We start from the raw sequence: 18,475 nt of genomic DNA on the forward strand, positions 1-18,475 counted from the left end.
GGCAGCGGCTAGTGAGTGGCAGGTGATCTGCTGAGTCAAAACTCACTTTTGCTGGACAGTAGTGGTATGGGAGAGAGTCGAGGGCGGAGACTCAAGCTGACTGAGCAAAAGGAGGTAATGGTAAACCACTTCCGTATTTTCACCAAGAAAACTCTATGGATAACACTACTAGAACGATTACCGATGGAGGTGCGCCGTTCTGGAAGAGATGTGCCCATGGTGTCGTTAAGAGTTGGCGACAACTCGATGGCATAAGAAAAATACAATGGTATTTTTTGAGTGCTTACTCTGTGCAGGACACTGTATTAAGGACTTGGGTGAGTGCACTACAATAGGGTTGGCAGGCCCTATCCCTTGCACGAGGAAGCTTATAATTTAGTGGGGGAGCAAGAAATTAAAATAAATTACAGATAGAGGAGATGTACTTATTCCCGGTGGGGGCAGGGTGACTAACCACTTATGGGGGTACAAAGCCGAGTGCTCGGGGGCCGCAGAAGGATGGGCGAAGAGGGTGGGGAAAGGAGAGGTTAGGAGGGGAAGGCTTCTTGGAAGAGATGTGATTTTATGAGGGCTTTGAAGATGGGAAGCACTCTGGCCTGTTATATATGATGGGGTAAGGAGTTCTACGCAGAAGAGGACATGAGCCAAGGGGTGACGGCAAGAGAGAACAGACCAAGGCAGGTTGGTGTCAGAAGCGTGGAGAGTACAGGCTGGGTTGCAGTTTGAGAGGAGCAAGGTCAGTTAGGAGGGGGAGAGCTGATGGAGTACCCCTAAGCACATAAACACTGTCCTCAGGGAGTTAACAGTCTAATGACCTGTTGTTCAATCCTTTCAAGTATGTTATCTAAATTTTCTTGAAAGTGCCCATAGGAAACAGGCTGCCAAAAGAAGTTGCACCATCCCCTGTCCTAGTTCTCTCTGAAACTCAGATAGCAGTCCATGAAAATTAGAAAGACGGTTTAGGTAAGCCACCTAGAGACAGGAAGCTAAATCGGATGACCTCTTTCACACCTTTCAGCACTTCTACATACCATACTGTACTAATATTCTACCATACTAGTACTGCCACAGCTCAACACTTTACACGCTTCTCAGCAGGGAAACTAAAAATAAGCAAAATATGTAGTTTGGACTATTACGGTGTCCCTTGTCTCAGTAGGGTGGTTTGGTTGCTGGTGGTTCAGACAGCAGGCAACTGTACTTGGATTTAAAGAATCAGAGCAAAGTCTTCATTCTTAAAAGTCCAACTGGACTTTTAGTTACCCGCTTTTCTCTCTGACACACGGTCCTTCTTCCCAAGTTTTCCCAATTGCCAAAGCACAAAGTTGATTAGTATCATGAACAAAGCAATTACTAAAATCTAGCTTGTTATCACAGATTAGGGAGGGGATGCACCTCAAATCATCTCAGCTGCGAAAGAAGAGCACGCATCAATATTAACATACGCAGGCAGGAGGTGAGCAAACCAACTTGTTTAAAGAGCTGAAGGGGAAAAAAACAACTGAGAATTTGCAGGGGGCGGCGGGGGGGAGACAGGTTGGCTTAATTCTACGCAATTGAGAGACATACATTTCAGAAGTTGCTTTCGGTTGGAACCTTTGGGACCCTTGTCAGTAGGAAAGACAAAAAGGGAACTGTTCCATGAGCATCACTAGTCTTGGCACGAGAACGAACACCCAGGCTGGAAAAGGTTGTGAGGCTGTCTGTTTTTAAAGAGCACCCCTTCTCCTTTCTCCATTTCCCATCTTGCCCTTCAAAAGGAAGCAGGTATGGAGAGGCAGGAATGGAGAACAGGGGAGGTGATTCTCAAGGTAAGGACAGGTGGCAGATCCTCAGACTGATGCCCTGAGCTCTGGCTGCAGAGGTCAAGGGAACCCCCCGAGACTACAGGAGTCGGGGAGGCCAAGTTCTGACAATCTGGCTGCTGCTTCTTTTAATTTTCCAGAAGGCCTAGCTAAACGCAGACACGATTAAGATGACCCTCTATCCAGCTCCCAATTCTACCCTTAGAGCCTAACAGTCTCCAGTAATAGAGTTATTATTTAAATAGTAATAGTAACGATAATAATGATGGCATTTGTTAAGTTCTTACTATGTGCAAAGCACTGTTCTAAGCACTGGGGGAGAGACAAGGTCAACAGGTTGTCCCACATGGGGCTCACAGTCTTAATCCCTATTTTACAGATGAGGTCACTGAGGCACAGAGAAGTGAAGTGATTTACCCAAAGTCACACAGCTGACAAGTGGCGGAGCTGGGATTAGAACCCATGACCTCTGACCCCCAAACCCGGGCTGTTTCCACTAAGCCATGCTGCTTCCCTTAAAGCAGCACATTCCTTTAACATGTGTTTATGAAATGTTGGACAACACTCAGATACCCTTGGGTACTCTCTAGACTGTAAGCTCGTTGTGGGTAGGGAATATGTCTGTTTACTGCTGTATTGTACTTTCCCAAGCGCTTAGTACAGTGCTCTACACAAAGCGCTCAGTAAACATGATTGAATGAATGAATGAATACCCTGCAGTGAGAAGCACTGATTCAGATAAAAGCAGTTTAGAACTTCAACCAAATGAAGAGAGAATCAATCGGGATTCCTGAGCCGGAGAATTCTTGAAAAACTATCCAATTCTTTTATCAGGATGGAAGAGGTAATTTCATTGTGCCAAGAGGTCAAATGGGGGAGAGATCTGTATCATCTTCAACACCTCCCCTCAACATATTTCCGAAGGCATTTAATACCTGTCAGAAACCTCTCCCTCTCTTTGCCATTCAAGGGTTTCTTAGCAGCCGCTGCTTCATCCTCCACAGTTGCAACATAGTCCAGCAATCGGGATACCAGCATCACAACCCAACTGATCATGGGAATGTCCAGCACTCCTGTGAAGGAAAAAGGGAACAAAATACCCAAGCTTCAGGCACCTAATCATTCACCAAGTAATAAGACCTCTGAGAAGCTATGTTCTCAAATTCAGAATTCTAGCACCTTCATGACAGGTTGCTGACACATTAATAAGACCACCAGATGATCTCATTCGACCTGATTACCCTCTATATACTCCAGGGTTTAGTACAGTGCTTGGCCTCTAACAAGTACTTAACATAAGCACAATTACTATAATTATCTTGCATTTGTTCAGATTTCTCTCTTTTCCAAGACTTAACACACCTGAACCCACCTAGTTCACCTGGGAAGCAGGTAGGGGACGAGAGATATCACTCACATTTTATAGATGAGGAAACCAAAGCCTACAAATACAAAATGATTTGTCTCAGCCTCCGTACTGAAGCAAACGATAAACAGCAAAGGCCTCCCCACTCATCTCCTACAACCAGCCCATATTACCGACATATTTTCCTAACAAATTTCTTTCACCTCTGCCGGGCGAGGAATGGCTGCTTTTTAACTTCCCCCTGCCAGGTGTGCGTTCTTTTCTTGACAGAAAGCCACATTTATTAAAACGTTCTCAAATGCCCACTCAAAGCTTAGCGAACTGAAAATCATCAAACGTGAAAATGCTACCTTCCGTACGCCTGTGCATGGGTAAGTGCGGCTGAAGAGGTGACAGTAAATTATCCAGGAGGTTCAGGAGGCTTTCCAAGACTCCACTGTTACTAAGGGATCTTTGGCCAATGCAGGAGAGCAACATGAAGACTCTGCGGATGAACACAACAGCTCATGCTAAGTAACAGTGAACTTCATACTGGATACCCTAAGAACAAATTGTTCTTCGGGTGAAAATAACCAACATTAGTCACAATCTAGTCATAATATACTTTCTTGAACGTATTAGACCAAGGGGTGACCTTTCCTACGGAATCTACCCTCGACACTTTTGACTTCCCCAGGAAAATTTTAGACTGTGAGCCCACTCTTTTAGACTGTGAGCCCAATGTTGGGTAGGGACTGTCTCTACATGTTGCCAATTTGTACTTCCCAAGTGCTTAGTACAGTGCTCTGCACATAGTAAGCGCTCAATAAATACGACTGATGATGAAAATCTTGCAATTTAAGGGAATCTCTTTCCAATACCTATGTCTACATTTGGCCACCAGAGGTCAGCAAAAATACAACACAATAAAACAAGAGAGAAAGGCTTTAAATTCATTCATTCATTCCATCGTATTTATTGAGCGCCTACTGTGTGCAGAGCACTGTGCTAAGCGCTTGGGAAGTACAAGTCGGCAACAGATAGAGACGGCCCCTACCCAACAACTGGCTCACGGTCTAGAAATGAAACAGGAGACTAGCTTCCTAAACCGAGAGGAGGAGGAGGAAAGGAACTTCTACAGGGAAAAAGAGGGTTATTTCCTGGGCTGACAGTTTTGCCAAAGAAATATTCCTCTCCAATGAATGGGAGATAAGCGAGGAGCCTCTCTCAATCTTGTCTATCTCACCACTGACCTCTTGCCGACATCCTGCGACAAGAAATATTCCTCTTCAATGAATGGGAGATAAGCGAGGAGCCTCTCTCAATATCGTCTATCTCACCACCGACCTCTTGCCGACGTCCTGCGACACCTTCTCTCTCAGTATGCAACAATGACCATCCCCACTTTCAGAACCTTATTCAAGGCCCATCTTCTCCTACAGGCCTTCCCTGATTAAGCCCTTGTTTCCTGTTCTCCCACTCCTTTCTGCGTCACCCTTGCATTTGAATTTGATCCCTTTATTCACCCCTTCCTCAGTCTCACAACACTTCTATACAGATCTGTAATTTATTTACGTTGTCTGTCTCTCCCTCTAGACTGTAAGCTTGCTGTGGGCAGGGAACGTCACTACCAACTCATCTGTACTGTACTCTCCCAAGCACTCAACACAGTGCTCTAGACACAGTTAAGTGCTCAATAAATATGACTGATAGCTTTAAATGAGTGTTCAACCCTCCAAAAGTTAAAAAGTCACTTCCCAACATATGAGACGCATCAGACGTGGGGTGACTGCTCTACTTACTGACTCACCACTGTAAACTATTAATGCACTGCAATTTGCATGAAGTCCCCAAGTCGATTCCCACTACTGCTTGGACATATTTTCCATGAAATCGATTCCCACGTACAAGTTATTTTTCTCAAAGCAGCCTACCTGTCTTGTGGGAAAATGAGCAGCTGTTCTGAATTGTACAGTTCCTGAAGGACATTGGAGAGAAACTGCCCCCACCATCGTTCTCCTCCACACAACTGAACGAGCAGGAGGCCAGTATGAAGTCGTATTTTGGGGGTTCCACTAATACATAAGTGCTTAAACAGCTCCTCACACGCCTGTGCGTGAAATGTGCTTTGTAAAACTGCTGGAACAGAGTGTCCTGTTGAGAGGAAAAGAGGAAGTTGGCCCTTTAAAAAGAAAGTTGTATTGACTGCAGAAATACTCTCCTTTCCAAAAGCTTGGAGTACTTTATGGCCTACAACATGCACACCTCTTTCGTTATTTGACTATTTCCCCAAGAAGTAGTTCATCACCACTTGCTTTGACCTTGAATTTTTTTCTTGCTAGTTAAGGCTTTCTAATAAAAAGCAAAATGAAAATGATTTAGTTGGTGCGGGCAAGTCAAGGACCAGATTATCTAGAAACATGCTAAGGTTTCTAGGCAACGTCTTCTGCTTAGTTGGTTAGATACTAATAAGACATAAGGAACAAGGAAAACCACAAAAAGAAAATTTGAATTCCTAGTGAAGTGCAAAATCACAAAATCTGGTTCAGAGCCTAAACATATCCTATTTCTTAAAATGCTCTTCAAGGACATGGGAGTCATGTCTGACATAAAGGAGAGGTAATAGACCAAAGATCAGGCAGAGCCTTCGGGCCTAGTCCTCCCAACGTTAGAAGGTTTATAGTCCAATGACGGGTAACACAAACCATTGGAAGAATGAAGGAGGCTGAGTAAAGTGTCGAGAAGATATCTGATGATGGTGCGCAGTTGTTCGGTGGAAGACATCTGAATTAAATCTTTTGGATCCGGAAGTTCGTGCAGTGCTTTTCTGCTTGCCCCCAGGGCTACTTTGAGCCGCTGGACTGCGTGATGAGCCAAATTAAGTTGAAGCTGTAGCTGAATACAGTCCTGATAGGCAGAAAAAACTCGAGTGTCTTCTTCAACTGCCTTGTCTGGCTTCCGCAAAAAATACTGTGCATTATTGGCACTGTTCAGAGGGGGCAGATCAATACTTTGTAAAAGGGTTTCGAGTCGGTGACAGGCTAAATTGTACCTGGGAAGAGAAAAAAGAAGCAACGTAATAATAATGGTACTTGTTAAGTGCTTACTATGTGCCACGCACTGTTCTGAGCACTGAGGTAGATACAAGTTAAGCAGATTGGACAAAGTCCCTGTCCCACAGTTAATCCCCATTTTACAGATGAGGTAACTGAGGCCCAGGGAAATGAAGTGACTTGCCCAAGGTCACAGAGCAGACAGGTGGCAGAGCCAGAATTAGAACCCAGGTCCTTCCGACTCCCAGGCATGTGCTCTATCCACTAATCCACTCCGCTTCACTGGCTTTCACTGGCTATGATTTCAACACACCCTGAAATCAAATCACTAAAACTTAACTTGAGAGAATGAATATCATTCAGTTAAAGACTTTAGACATACACCATCAGAATCAAGCCTGCTTTGGTATAACTATCATTATTATTATTATTATTATTATTATTATTATTATTATTATTATTATTATGGTCATTATTGTATTTAAGCGCTTGCACAAGAAGCTGATAGTCCAAATAGGAGGGAAAACAGGTATCTCTAGCACATTAGTTTAAATGTTTTCCTACTACTTCCAAGCGCTGATTTTGTTCTCAAAACGTTTTACACAGAATAAACAATTCTCTTCTACTCAAAAACTTGACGAGTTTGCATATTTCTGAAAAATATGCAATGGTGGCAGCAGAAAGTATTATTTTGCTGCAAGTTGATAATATAGCTCCGTCAAGCTACCTAGCAATTTGATAATAATAGTTATTAAGTGGGCCCACATCACGTTCACGCAAACACAAACTCACACTTCAAACGGCAGAAACACGGGCCACATAGTTCCAAAACGTGGCCCGGTGGAAGGTCTGTTTTTTCTACCTGTCGAAATATCGACTGCCTCCTCGTGACCTATGCCACCTTTCACAGTTTATCTTACTGAATGTCTCTAGGACGATAGTCAAGCAAGGTCCCCCATAAATCAATGAGACCAGCTTGGCTCAAAGGCCTGTACCAGTACAAACAGTCACTTCTTCAATGTGCAAGCTGCATTCCTGCATTTTAAATGACATTCACGCTGTAATATTCACCACGTCCAACACGTGCGCAGAACAACTGTTTTCAAGCACACCCTGTGCTGTGTATAAACAGGCTCACTCTGTCATAAGAACGTTCTCTAATTCTGCTGAGGCGTTCTAGCCAGAACAGCTAAAGAAAGCACACATTTCCAGCAGCACTGTGTGCCCATAGTACTTGTACCCATTCGATATCCGTCCCAGGGTTTCTTTATCCAACCCTACCTGCTAATTCAGCTGGGCAAGGGAACTTGTTTGTAGACTGGAGGGAGTCTCAGTGCGCGGCAGGAGGGTGCAGGGCGGGGAAAGGATGTTACATACAATAATAATAATGATGGTATTTGTTAAGCACTTACTATGTGTGAAGCACTGTTCTAAGCACTGGGGGGGGATACGAGGTGATCAGGTTGCCCCACGTGGGGCTCACAGTCTTAATCCCCATTTTCCAGATGAGGTAACTGGGGCACAGAGAAGTTAAGTGACTTGCCCAGAGTCACACAGCTGACAGTTGGCAGAGCCGGGATTTGAACCCATGACCTCTGACTCCAAAGCCGGGCTCTTTCCACTGAGCCACGCTGCTTCTCCAGTACCATACAACGGCTCTAAAGCCTTCCTGGTTACATTACAAAGACTTCTGTAACAGGTCTTCTTCACTTTCCTCTTTCTTCCTAGCCCAACTAAGAGATGGCAGCCGCCTCGACTCACGGCGGTATGTTCTGGAGAGACGGAGCTTCCACTCACCTGCACTGAATGTCCTCCTGCAGGGCAACCATCATGGCTAAGTGCTGGTCCACTTCAGGCTGGCTGGCAGATTCGCCTTCTCCTCTCAGGGGATCGTGCATTAACTTCAGTTCGCTCTCCCAGGGCAGGATGTAGGTGTGCCCATAGTAAAAACCTAACGGAATTTTGGCCCTGGCGTTGGTGCTCCCGTAACGGCCGATGACGGTGATCTGAAATGAAAGACGATACGCATCTGCCACAATAAAAATCGAGGGAAATTCAGCAAACGATCGAAAAAAAAAAAAAAGAAAAAAGGGACTGAGTGTCAGTGGGGTTGTTTTGGGAGTAATTGGTCCGAAATATGGATTAGGAATTCAGATCACTTGCGGCTGTGGGAAATTCTCATGAGTGAAAATTTAACAAACGTTTCCCCATTTTAAGCTGCCTTGAAGATTTTTTACCTTCATGAACCTGCAAACAGGAGGTGGTATTAAGTCGTGAAGAATGAGCGAATGGGTGCTAATATCAGTAGCCACTACCAATCGCCTTCCATCCACCTCTTCTCCTAATGTCCAAATGTCAATTGATAAGGAGGCCAAGTCTCCACAAGTGGGGATCAATACATCTGTCAACAGTACAGGTCTGCCAAAATCTAAGGTCACAAATCTCCTTGCTCCTAAGAGAAAGAAAGCAGGGTTGGCTAAACAGATCATACGTCAAGTAACCAAGAGATCCACCGAACAAAGGTTTCAGGGCAATCACTTAACAAACGAACACTAACAACTAATAAACCAGAAAATGACTAAATGACGAAAAAAAATGTAGCAAGACGTGACTGTGGCTATTCTCATTTGAATCACAGTTTGATGAACCAAAGTGCCCCATTTTAAAATTCTCTGTTAAAAAACAAAATTTTAAGAACAGGATTATGAGGTAATACCTGAAATAACCTATATAAAACAATTCCTGACAAGTATCATTATCCACATTTTATATCCGAATTATTAAATTAATTACTCAGTAGCATAAGACTGCCTAGAGATGATCATTTTGGTAATTCAATCCTCGAGAAATAAAAGGTAAGTTGAGTATTATGCAGACCATTAAAAAGCTGCTGGCTCTCAAATTACTAACACCGCAATTTGGAATTCCTAGTTTGAGTTTCACAAATCGGCACCTTTGACATACTTCCGAGAATCCCAATGACATCCTGGCCATTCGCTCTCAAAACGGTCAGATCTACTTTAGACCGTGAAAGATCTTTTCAAGCACATGTGTTTCTGCCGGTTTTAAGGAGGTTTCCGTGATCACGGTACAAAATCCCAGCTTTGCTGCAAATCTGCTGTGTGATCGCCAGGCAAGTCGCTCGACCTCCCGGAACCTTTTATCTTGTTTGGAAAATGGAGGTAAGATAAGTTTGCGACCCTTGTGTGAGACCTCAAGACTTTGTGTAAGACCTCGAGACTTTATAACTCCACCCCAGTGTTAGTGCATAGTAAGCACTTAATAGTCACATAGAGTTTCTTTTGGCAGAGCTGTTAAAATCAGGAAGGAAACTTTAACAACAACAATAATAATAATAATAATAATTGCATTTGTTAAGTGCTTACTATGTGCCAGACACTGTAATAATAATAATAATAATAATAATAATAATAATGATAATAATAATTGCATTTAAGTGCTTACTATGTGCCAGACACTGTAATAAGAATAATAATAATAATAATAATAATAATAATAATTGCATTTGTTAAGTACTTACAATGTGCCAGGCACTGTCCTAAGCGCTGAGGTGGATACAAGCAAATCGGGTTGGTCACAGTCCCTGTCCCATGTAGGGCTCACAGTCTCAATCCCCATTTTACAGATGAGGAAACTGTGGCCCAGAGAAGGGGAGCGACTTGCCCAAGGTCACACAGCAGACAAGTGGCGGAGCAGGGATTAGAACCCATGACCTACGAGCCTACATCTTGACTCTCTGAGCCAAAGCTTACAAAGACACCTGAGAATACCCCACTGGACTTACACTTTCCAAAGTACAGAAATGAAGCAAGTTAGAAGAGGGCCTCATTTCTAGTTCAGAAGAGATCCTTCTGATCACTTCTTCACAGCTCATTCAGGACAGGAGTTGGGGCTTTTCACGCTACCAGGCACCTTCAGGATATTCAGCAAACCTCAGTCCCATCCTCAAACAGACTTTTTGGGTGCAACGTGAGCTATTTCTTAACACAGGAAGTTCAAGATGCCAGTAAGCTCACGGTGGGCACGGGATGTGTTACTAGCTCTGCTATACTGTACCCTCCCTAGCACTTGGTACAGTGCTCTGCAGGCAGTAAGCACTCAATAAATACCATTGATTGAATGATCTTTTTTTGATTTTTTTTTACCAACGGGAAAGATTTAAGAATGGGTGGCTGCCTTGTGGAGGGAAACCTTAAGGAAAGGGAGAAGTCATCGGGCTAGGAAGCAGATTTAACAGCCGTGGGCCACTTTTGCAAAGGAACCAATGAAAGGAAAGGTAAAAGGGCAAAGGCATTCAAGAAAACTAGCTGGAATTCAAGAGGTCATTTTCTCAGGACTAGAAAGAAAACACAGCAGGGCATGTGGGAAATAAAGATTGCCAAGATTCCAAGTTGACTAAAACTAGAGGTCTTATTGAGACTTGAAGAGTGAATGGGAAATGCATAAAAATCCAAAATCAGTCCAGAGGATTATAAAGAAACAGAATCCATTTTTAGGTATAAGGAAGCACAACTACAGCTGAAAGGGGGATAAAGTTAGCCCAAATTACCAAAGCCTCCTTCCAACTGCTGCCTGACAGGCAGGGAGGGAAAATTTACAAATGACTGTGAAAGACTGGAGACTTACATTTCTTTCCATTGTTCTTTTCCAGAAAAAGATCAACTGGGACCATGAGGACAAGGAAAGTCCAACTCAGACAAACCAGATTAGGGACAGAGAGAAAGAATAAGACTAGAAAATGTACAGCCAAAGGATGCTAACTTAGGGCTCTCACGAAAAGGTGCTTTAGAAATTGTCAGAAGTTACTTCAGATCGGGTAGCTATTATTTTTTTAAACTCGTGCAGGATAGGGGAAGTCTTTGAGAACTGGAAAACTGAGTTACCTACACAAGGTAAAAAGGATGATTCCGGTATTCACAGAATGTTCTACTTTAGAGGGATACCTCAAAAGATACAAATCAAGCAATACATTTTCAACTACTCATGGCAGTATTAAGCAGCCGCCAAGGTTGGGTAAGGGCAAATCACCCTGAACAAATTAAACTGTACCAATGTGAGAGACCCCAAAGATGAAACCTACCCAGACACCAGTTAAGATGTCTCTCTCCCACTAGATTCGAAGTAAGCTCCTTGAGGGCAGGGATCGGATCTACTACTTTACTCTTCCAATAATTTAGTATGGTGCTCTGCACAATGTAAGGGCTCAATAAATACTACTGACTGATGAACTGATTCTCCCTGACACCTCACTAAATTTAGGGCTTTTGGTGTTGTTACAAATTATTTCCTGGATCTGTCACCCAACAGTTACTATTTTAGTGCGAGCTTTGGTCCCACGTGACTAGATTACCGTATCAGCCTCCTCGCTGGTCTCTCCGCCTCCGGCCTCTTCCCTTTCCAATCTACACTACACACCGCTGCAAAGATCATCTTCCTGAAGCGTTACTCAACCCATGTCTCTCCACTTCTAAGATACCACCACTGACACCCTGTAGCCCACTCAATCAACTCCTCCCAACTGCTTTCCGAGATATCCAGTAACTCATGCCATCTTACATGTTCCCACTCTCTCCATTTCTCCCAATCTACCCTAGCTGTTCATCGCCCAACTCTCCTGTCTCTGGCCCCTCGCTCACACTGTTCCCCTGGCTTGGAAACTGTCTGAGCCCAGACTTGGGAGTCAGAGGTCACGGGTTCTAATCCCGGCTCCACCACTCTGTCAGCTGTGTGACTTTGGGCGAGTCACTTCACTTCTCTGTGCCTCAGTTACCTCATCTGTAAAATGGGGATTAAGACTGTGAGCCCCAAGTGGGAAAACCTGATTATGCTGTATCCTCCCCAGTGCTTAGAACAGTGCTTGGCACATAGTGAGCAACTAGCAAATAATAAAAAAATTAATTAAAAGTTGTTAGTCTTGGCTTTCATATTGCTAACATCACAAGTCACAAGGCCAACAGGCCACAGCTATTTAAGGCACTCCTGAAAGATCACCTCTTCCAACATGCCTTTCCTAGCACGCCAAATCACATATACTCAGTAACTCTCTCTAGCACCCATTTTCCAACATATATTCATCCTCAGCACTCCTAAAGATACATTTACTCAACCGCACATTCTATTATTTACTTTAGTTATTCATTCCATAAGCCCGTCTACAGCTCCCCTAATAGAGTGTGAGCATCTTGTGGGCAAGGCATGTGACGCTTGTTTCTTTTGTTACAGACACTAAATTGTCTGGGTTGCCAACATTTTGGAATACCAAAATAAAGTTCAAACTGACTTTTGATAAACTGAGAAAGTGGTGGGCAATATGGAATGCGTCAGAGAAAAGTGCAAGGAGCAGAACACTTAGGAACCAGGAAGGGCCCACTCTCCGACAAAAATAATTAAAGAACAGGCAGAAATTCTAGGAGCAGAGATTGCCCAGAAGAAGAAGAAAGGTAATCAATCAGTGGTGCTTATTGTTAATTGTTATTATTACTGTAGCGTTGTCATCTAAGAGCCCAATATGGCACCAGATGTATTAAAAGAACACTATTCAGTGAGCCTTAATTAACCTTTCCACTATACTCTGCATTAATACACTGTCTCTTCTGGGTTTACTGGGGATGATTTTTGCCACAGCACTCTATCGGGTGAATGGAAAAACTGGAGTAGGGCTGGAGAACATCAAAAATTGGTTCAATGGCAGGAAAAAGGGTTCTGTGGAGAAAGACAAAAGAAACTGCAGTTGTTTAGCCTGGTTATAAAGTGACTTAACTGTCCTCGAGTGAAGGGTTTTTTATGAAGAGCAAGACGGATACTTAATTCTCCAAGTCCGCAGGGAATTAAAAAGAGGGAAATGAGATTATATTTAAAAAGAGACGAGAGTTCAGAAGAATTTCATTCTCAGAGTAATAAAACCCTGGAAAAGAAGAGTGGTGAAGGTTGTGGGGGTTGCCATCCCTGGAGAATTTTAAGGAAAAAAAAAAGGGCAGCCACCTGGGCCTGGATGGAATGTCATTCATCTTTCTGCAGGGAGTGGGATAGAACAAATGATCTTCTGTGGCCCCTATTCACACTGCTATCCATAGACTCTTTCATGTAGTAAGGGACCTGACTCAGACACTATAAAAGTAATTTTTTCAGTGCTGTGAAAGAATGAGTCCAACTTTTGCAAGTGCTTAATCTGAGAAATCAAACCAAGTTTCCATTTCCAACCTATACAACTTCTCTAGGGCACCTGGCTATTGTTTACCAAATTGATTACCCAAACTGAAAAAATCTATCCCCTGCTTCCAAGAATAGTCCACGTTCTACTCCATTGGTAAGCTTTCCCCAACCCTTAACCAAAATCTCATTTTTTAAAAATATCACGTTCCTTCAAGATAGACCGGCTACTACAAAGATCTACAGTTTCTGGCATCTGTAGTCCCCTGGGTGAGTCATACATAAGTCAAATCAATCATCTCCAGGGATTTTTCGAGTACGCTGTGTAGCACCTTTTCCCCCGACCTGGTGAGCATGCATTTTGAGCGCTATGCAAAATTTTGATAAATCAAATACATTTACATTACATGGAGAATAAAACAAAGACTATTAATCACACAAGAATCTACCAAACGAAAGCTAAATTCTTTAAGGAGAAAGTCTGGTATTACCTGAATGCATTCGCTCTATAATAATAGACTGGTGAGGCGGTGGCTGAAGGAAATGGGATGCGTGAGAAATTGCAAGGGCAAGGCCAGAACCGAGTGGATTCTGAAGGGGGAAAAGAATACATGAAATTAGAAACTGAATTCAAAGAAACTGTAATCTGTTTCAGAAGAGAAACGGAATATACTTGGAGGCGGGGCCGTCAAGCCTCATGAACCTCAAAACCAAAAACGTCCTATGGCCAGGCTAAGAGCAGCAGATTTGAAAAAGTCTTTAACGGTGGGCAGTGGCGGTGAGCGAGAAGCGGCCGGGACCTGGGGAGGTGGCAGGGATGGGGCGAAGTGTTGTGGCCTTTCCCTGGCCCGGAGCAGTGGCACACTGCAGCGAATTAAAAAACTACAAGGTGTACGTGCACAGATCTCACGGCAAATCCCCGGTTTGGCCATCCCCGGGAACATACACTTCCCGCCCATGTTGTAGGAAAAAAATATAAAAGTTAAAGAAAATTGAAATATTTCACTTTCTAAATCCTGGCATTTATAATGACACTACTCTTTGCAGAAGCCATTCCTTAGAGGAGAAGTAAAAATGCTACCACCTACTTCCTGGACTTGAAATGGGTAGGAAAGCTATAGGCGGTAATTTGAAAATTAATTTACTCGAGCATAAAAAAGTCACGGAAACAAAGAGAAGCAGCATAGCCTAGTGGAACGAGCAGGGCGCTGGGAATCACAGAACCTGGATTCTAATCCGGGCTCTATCAGGTGATTGTTGTGTGACCTTGGGAAAGTCACAACTGCTCTCCGCCTCGGTTCTGCCGTTCTCCTTCCTACTTTGAGCCCCATGCGGGATGGGGACTGCGTACAACCTAATTAATTCGTATCTAGCCTAGCGCTAAGAACGGTATTTGACACACAGTAAACACTTAGATACCATAAAAAAAAAAAACATGGTATTCGCCTCCCTGATTAGGCTGTATTTCAAAATATGGCCACTTCGCGTCTATGCTAGAGGTTCTCGAATGGGAACACCAACAAAAAAACGTTGAAAATTTGATCGGTCTTATATTTCATTAAGTTCTCATTTGCGTGGCTGCCTTCGCTTGAAAAGCACTCCCTTTACGAGCAGCTGAGAAAAACAGATGGGTGGGTCGCAACAGAGGCCCTGAGGCCGAGCTTCGCCCAAACTGCTCCCCCGTCCCATTTCTGGAATACACTGGAATATATATTCTATATTCCACATATTCTGGAATACAAATATGATTGATGATGATTACTCCTCCGGCCCAGCCAATTACCGTTCTAGACTTGTTCGCATTCTTGTTGTGCACGGCAAGGTTGACCGCCGGGGGATCGACGACCGAACCCGGGAACAGCTGTGCGAGTTCGGCATTGATAACCACCGAGACGGCCTCGTTGGGTGGGGTCAGAGGCGGGGTCATGAAGAGGGGCGTCGTTTTGGGGGTGGGTGGGATGACGTCGGACGGGTGAATGAAAAAGCCCGGGGCCGCCACGGGGTTGGCGGGGACGGAGTTGTGGACGGGCCCGACTGCCGAGGCGGCGGCGGCGGCGGCAGTGGTCTGGTGCAGCTTGGCTTCCAGCTTGGCTTTCTGTGGAAGAGGTGAAAGACGCTGTGGGCCGCCCGATCCCGCCCGCAGGCACGCTGGGGTTACCTGCCACACTTGTTTGGTGAAACTCCACCCCACCCCCACCTTTTCAATCGAAATCGACAAAGGCGGGGTACGAGCCAAGGGCCCCTGATCAAAGGTCACGGAAGGAACGCACGGCTCCGGGCTGCCCCGTTTCACAAGGTTCAGTTCCAACGAAGTAGGGAGACTTGCACTACTGTGAGAGCAAGGGTGCTCCCATTTGCGGGAGAGAGGAGGCATGGGACAGGAAGGAGGGGAAGGGGGGATCCCGTGCCATGAAGCGGAGGCGTGGTGGAACATTACAGCAGCCTTACCAACTGCAACTCCCTGCCTAGGCAGCACTCTGAGGCTACACGAATTATGCAAAGGGCTACTCGTGCTTGGTACTGCTTTCAAAATTGAAGGAAAGTTGTACTTGAGCATCTTCTTATCCAAGAGAATAGAGGCTATTCTTGGTCTAAATCCAGGCACTGCTTAAGAGAGTAGAGACGTTCTTCAGTTCTAGGTATCCTTGAAGAACACCAAGAGAACTCCCTCCAAAACAACATCCTGTTGAGGCTAATGAACTACCGCTACTGCTCGGGCAGATTATGCCTCCATTTACTGCTCATTCATTCATTCAATCATATTTATTGAGCACTTATTGTGTGCAGAGCACTGTACTAAACACTTGGGAAGTACAAGTCGGCAACATATAGAGGCGGTCCCTACCAACAACGGGCTCACAGTCTAGAAGTGACATCACGTGTCTCGACAGAGACATGACTTTTGTGGGATTTTTCTTTTTGCCCATCTCTTTTCATTATAAACTCATCAAGGCCGGACCTCCGTCGTCTTTATTCTCCCACTAATCTCCCTCAAAGGCTGGCCTGGGGCTCTGCCACGGAGGCGCTCGAGAAGTATCTTAGCGATGGTGAGGCCAACGCTGTTCGGCTCGGGTCGTTCCCCTTCCCACCACTCTCCTCAATGAAAGAAATGGGTAACTGCACACAACCACGTTCTCAGCTTTTGAAGTTTAGAGACAGCATGAATAAATAGCCAAAGAGCCTCCAACCTGTTGCTGAAGCTTCAAAAGCTGCTGCTGTTTCTCTTGCAGCACCTGCAGCTGTTGCTCGGCTGAAGCCATTGCATGAGAGAGAGACTGCAAAGCTACCTGGGCTGCCGAACTCAGTGCGGTCGAGGCTTCCCCAACTGTCCCAGATGAAAGGCCACCTACTGCAGGGGTAACCCCAAAGGTACTCACTGGCATGAGACAAAAAAAAACCAAAACAAAAGAACATCAGGGTGAAGAAAGAAAACTGGAGATAAAACTGCAGATAAAAATTTGTCGGTATGAAAGTAAACGAACCGTCCCGAACACGTTACAGTTAAAGTGTCAACCGTCCGCGACATCAGCCACGGCCAGATCATCAGATCACTGCCGCCTTATTCTACAATAATACTTGCAGATAGTGTCAGCAAAAACAAAACTTTAGTGCCATCATTGGACCAAAAATGTGCAAGCCCCTTTTCAATTAATAAAACCCTCACATTATTCTGCATGGTGCTCAGGGTTTATAGCCAAACTTACTCGTCAAGATGGCTATTTATGGGAAAACCTATTCAGAATATGTACAGAAGAGTAGGTTTCTTTTTAAAAGATATATGTGTGCAAACAATTATAAACACACACACACCTTCTATTTTTCAGTAATGGAACAAACCCAGTTGCTTCATACAAATTATGAATGCCTGTGTGAGATTGACATTTTAATTCTACCACTGTCATAAGCAAAACTACATGCAAATCAGATAAAGTTCTCAAGCACTATCATTTTTACCAAGTCTATGCAACCTGCTGTTCATTGGCAAAGAAAATGTCAAAAAAATAAATAGATCTCTGAATGCATCACCGCTACGTCTGCTGGAAATTATAAATGATTTCGACAGTCACATACAACGCACATACATCTCGATTTGAAATAGGGATATAGTAATAAAAGTTGTATATACCAGTAAACGTACTTGCATCGTCCCTTTCTATTCTGGTCCCATCACTAGTTGAAACACAGGTAAAGTGCAGAGGTTCAACTTCGAGGAGTCCAGTGAGAGAAGTAAAACTCCCCTCAGCAGCAGCACAACTACTAACCTTTCCATTCCCTGGAACAGGATAATTTGAGAATTTTTTTTAAAAAAAAGAAAAAGAAAGAGAGATTAGCACCAGCTAAGCCAATAGCAGTACTGGCCACTTCAGAAGCGGAGCAGGCATCCCTATATAGGACTCTCTAATGAGGGTACGGGGGAAAAGACAGATCATTTTCCCTCATACCTAAACCTGATGACAGAGGGTTTAATCTCAATTTGACTTACCTACTCATTCCCAAGATCAAGTGAGATATGTAGGTTGAGGTGGGATATAAATTACAGCCAACTGAAGGTTCTTTTCACTATTACTGTATTTGTTTGGCAATTATTTAAATGGCCCCTTTAGAATGCGACAGTCCTACAGTTACCATTTTTGTTGAGTGTGTGGTTTTAGTAGTTAGTAGCATTTTATTTAAGCACTTACTGTTTGCAGAACATTGTACTAGGCGCTGGGGAAAGAGTACCCGGGTGGGAATTCATCCCCCTTCCCAGCCCCACAGCGCTTATGCACATATCTGTAATTTATTTACTTATATTAACGTCTGTCTCCCCCTCTAGTCTGTAAGCCTGTTGGGGGCCGGGAATGTGTCTGTTTATTGCTGTATTGTATTCTCCCCAGTGCTTAGTACAGTGTTCTCCACGCAGTAAGCACTCAATAAATGAGCAAATGAATGTATGACTTAATTAGAAATGGATCCTGTCCCTTAAAGGACTCCCAATCAGTGTACTTCTCAATCACCAGTAGAAAGAAATGCTAGAGAGAATAAATCAGTTCAGAAACAAAACTCTCAAATACTGTGACAGGGAAAATGGGCCAACAATGAATACTTGTAATCTTTCGATG

The 18,475-nt window shown here is 44.0% G+C and overlaps 1 protein-coding gene across 1 annotated transcript in view; it reads right to left on the bottom strand.

Annotated features, from left to right (window-relative positions):
- Nucleotides 1–18,475, bottom strand: part of BIRC6 (baculoviral IAP repeat containing 6) — a 367,036-nt gene that overhangs the window by 230,136 nt on the left and 118,425 nt on the right. Inside the window, 10 exon segments of the mRNA XM_038745922.1 lie at nucleotides 2,741–2,878; nucleotides 3,522–3,655; nucleotides 5,085–5,304; nucleotides 5,856–6,202; nucleotides 8,001–8,209; nucleotides 8,441–8,655; nucleotides 13,865–13,964; nucleotides 15,157–15,468; nucleotides 16,562–16,749; nucleotides 17,512–17,646. Coding sequence (XP_038601850.1) covers nucleotides 2,741–2,878; nucleotides 3,522–3,655; nucleotides 5,085–5,304; nucleotides 5,856–6,202; nucleotides 8,001–8,209; nucleotides 8,441–8,655; nucleotides 13,865–13,964; nucleotides 15,157–15,468; nucleotides 16,562–16,749; nucleotides 17,512–17,646 — 1,998 coding nt within the window.

This window comes from Tachyglossus aculeatus, chromosome 1, assembly GCF_015852505.1.
Source record: "Tachyglossus aculeatus isolate mTacAcu1 chromosome 1, mTacAcu1.pri, whole genome shotgun sequence".
Lineage (NCBI taxonomy): Eukaryota > Metazoa > Chordata > Mammalia > Monotremata > Tachyglossidae > Tachyglossus > Tachyglossus aculeatus.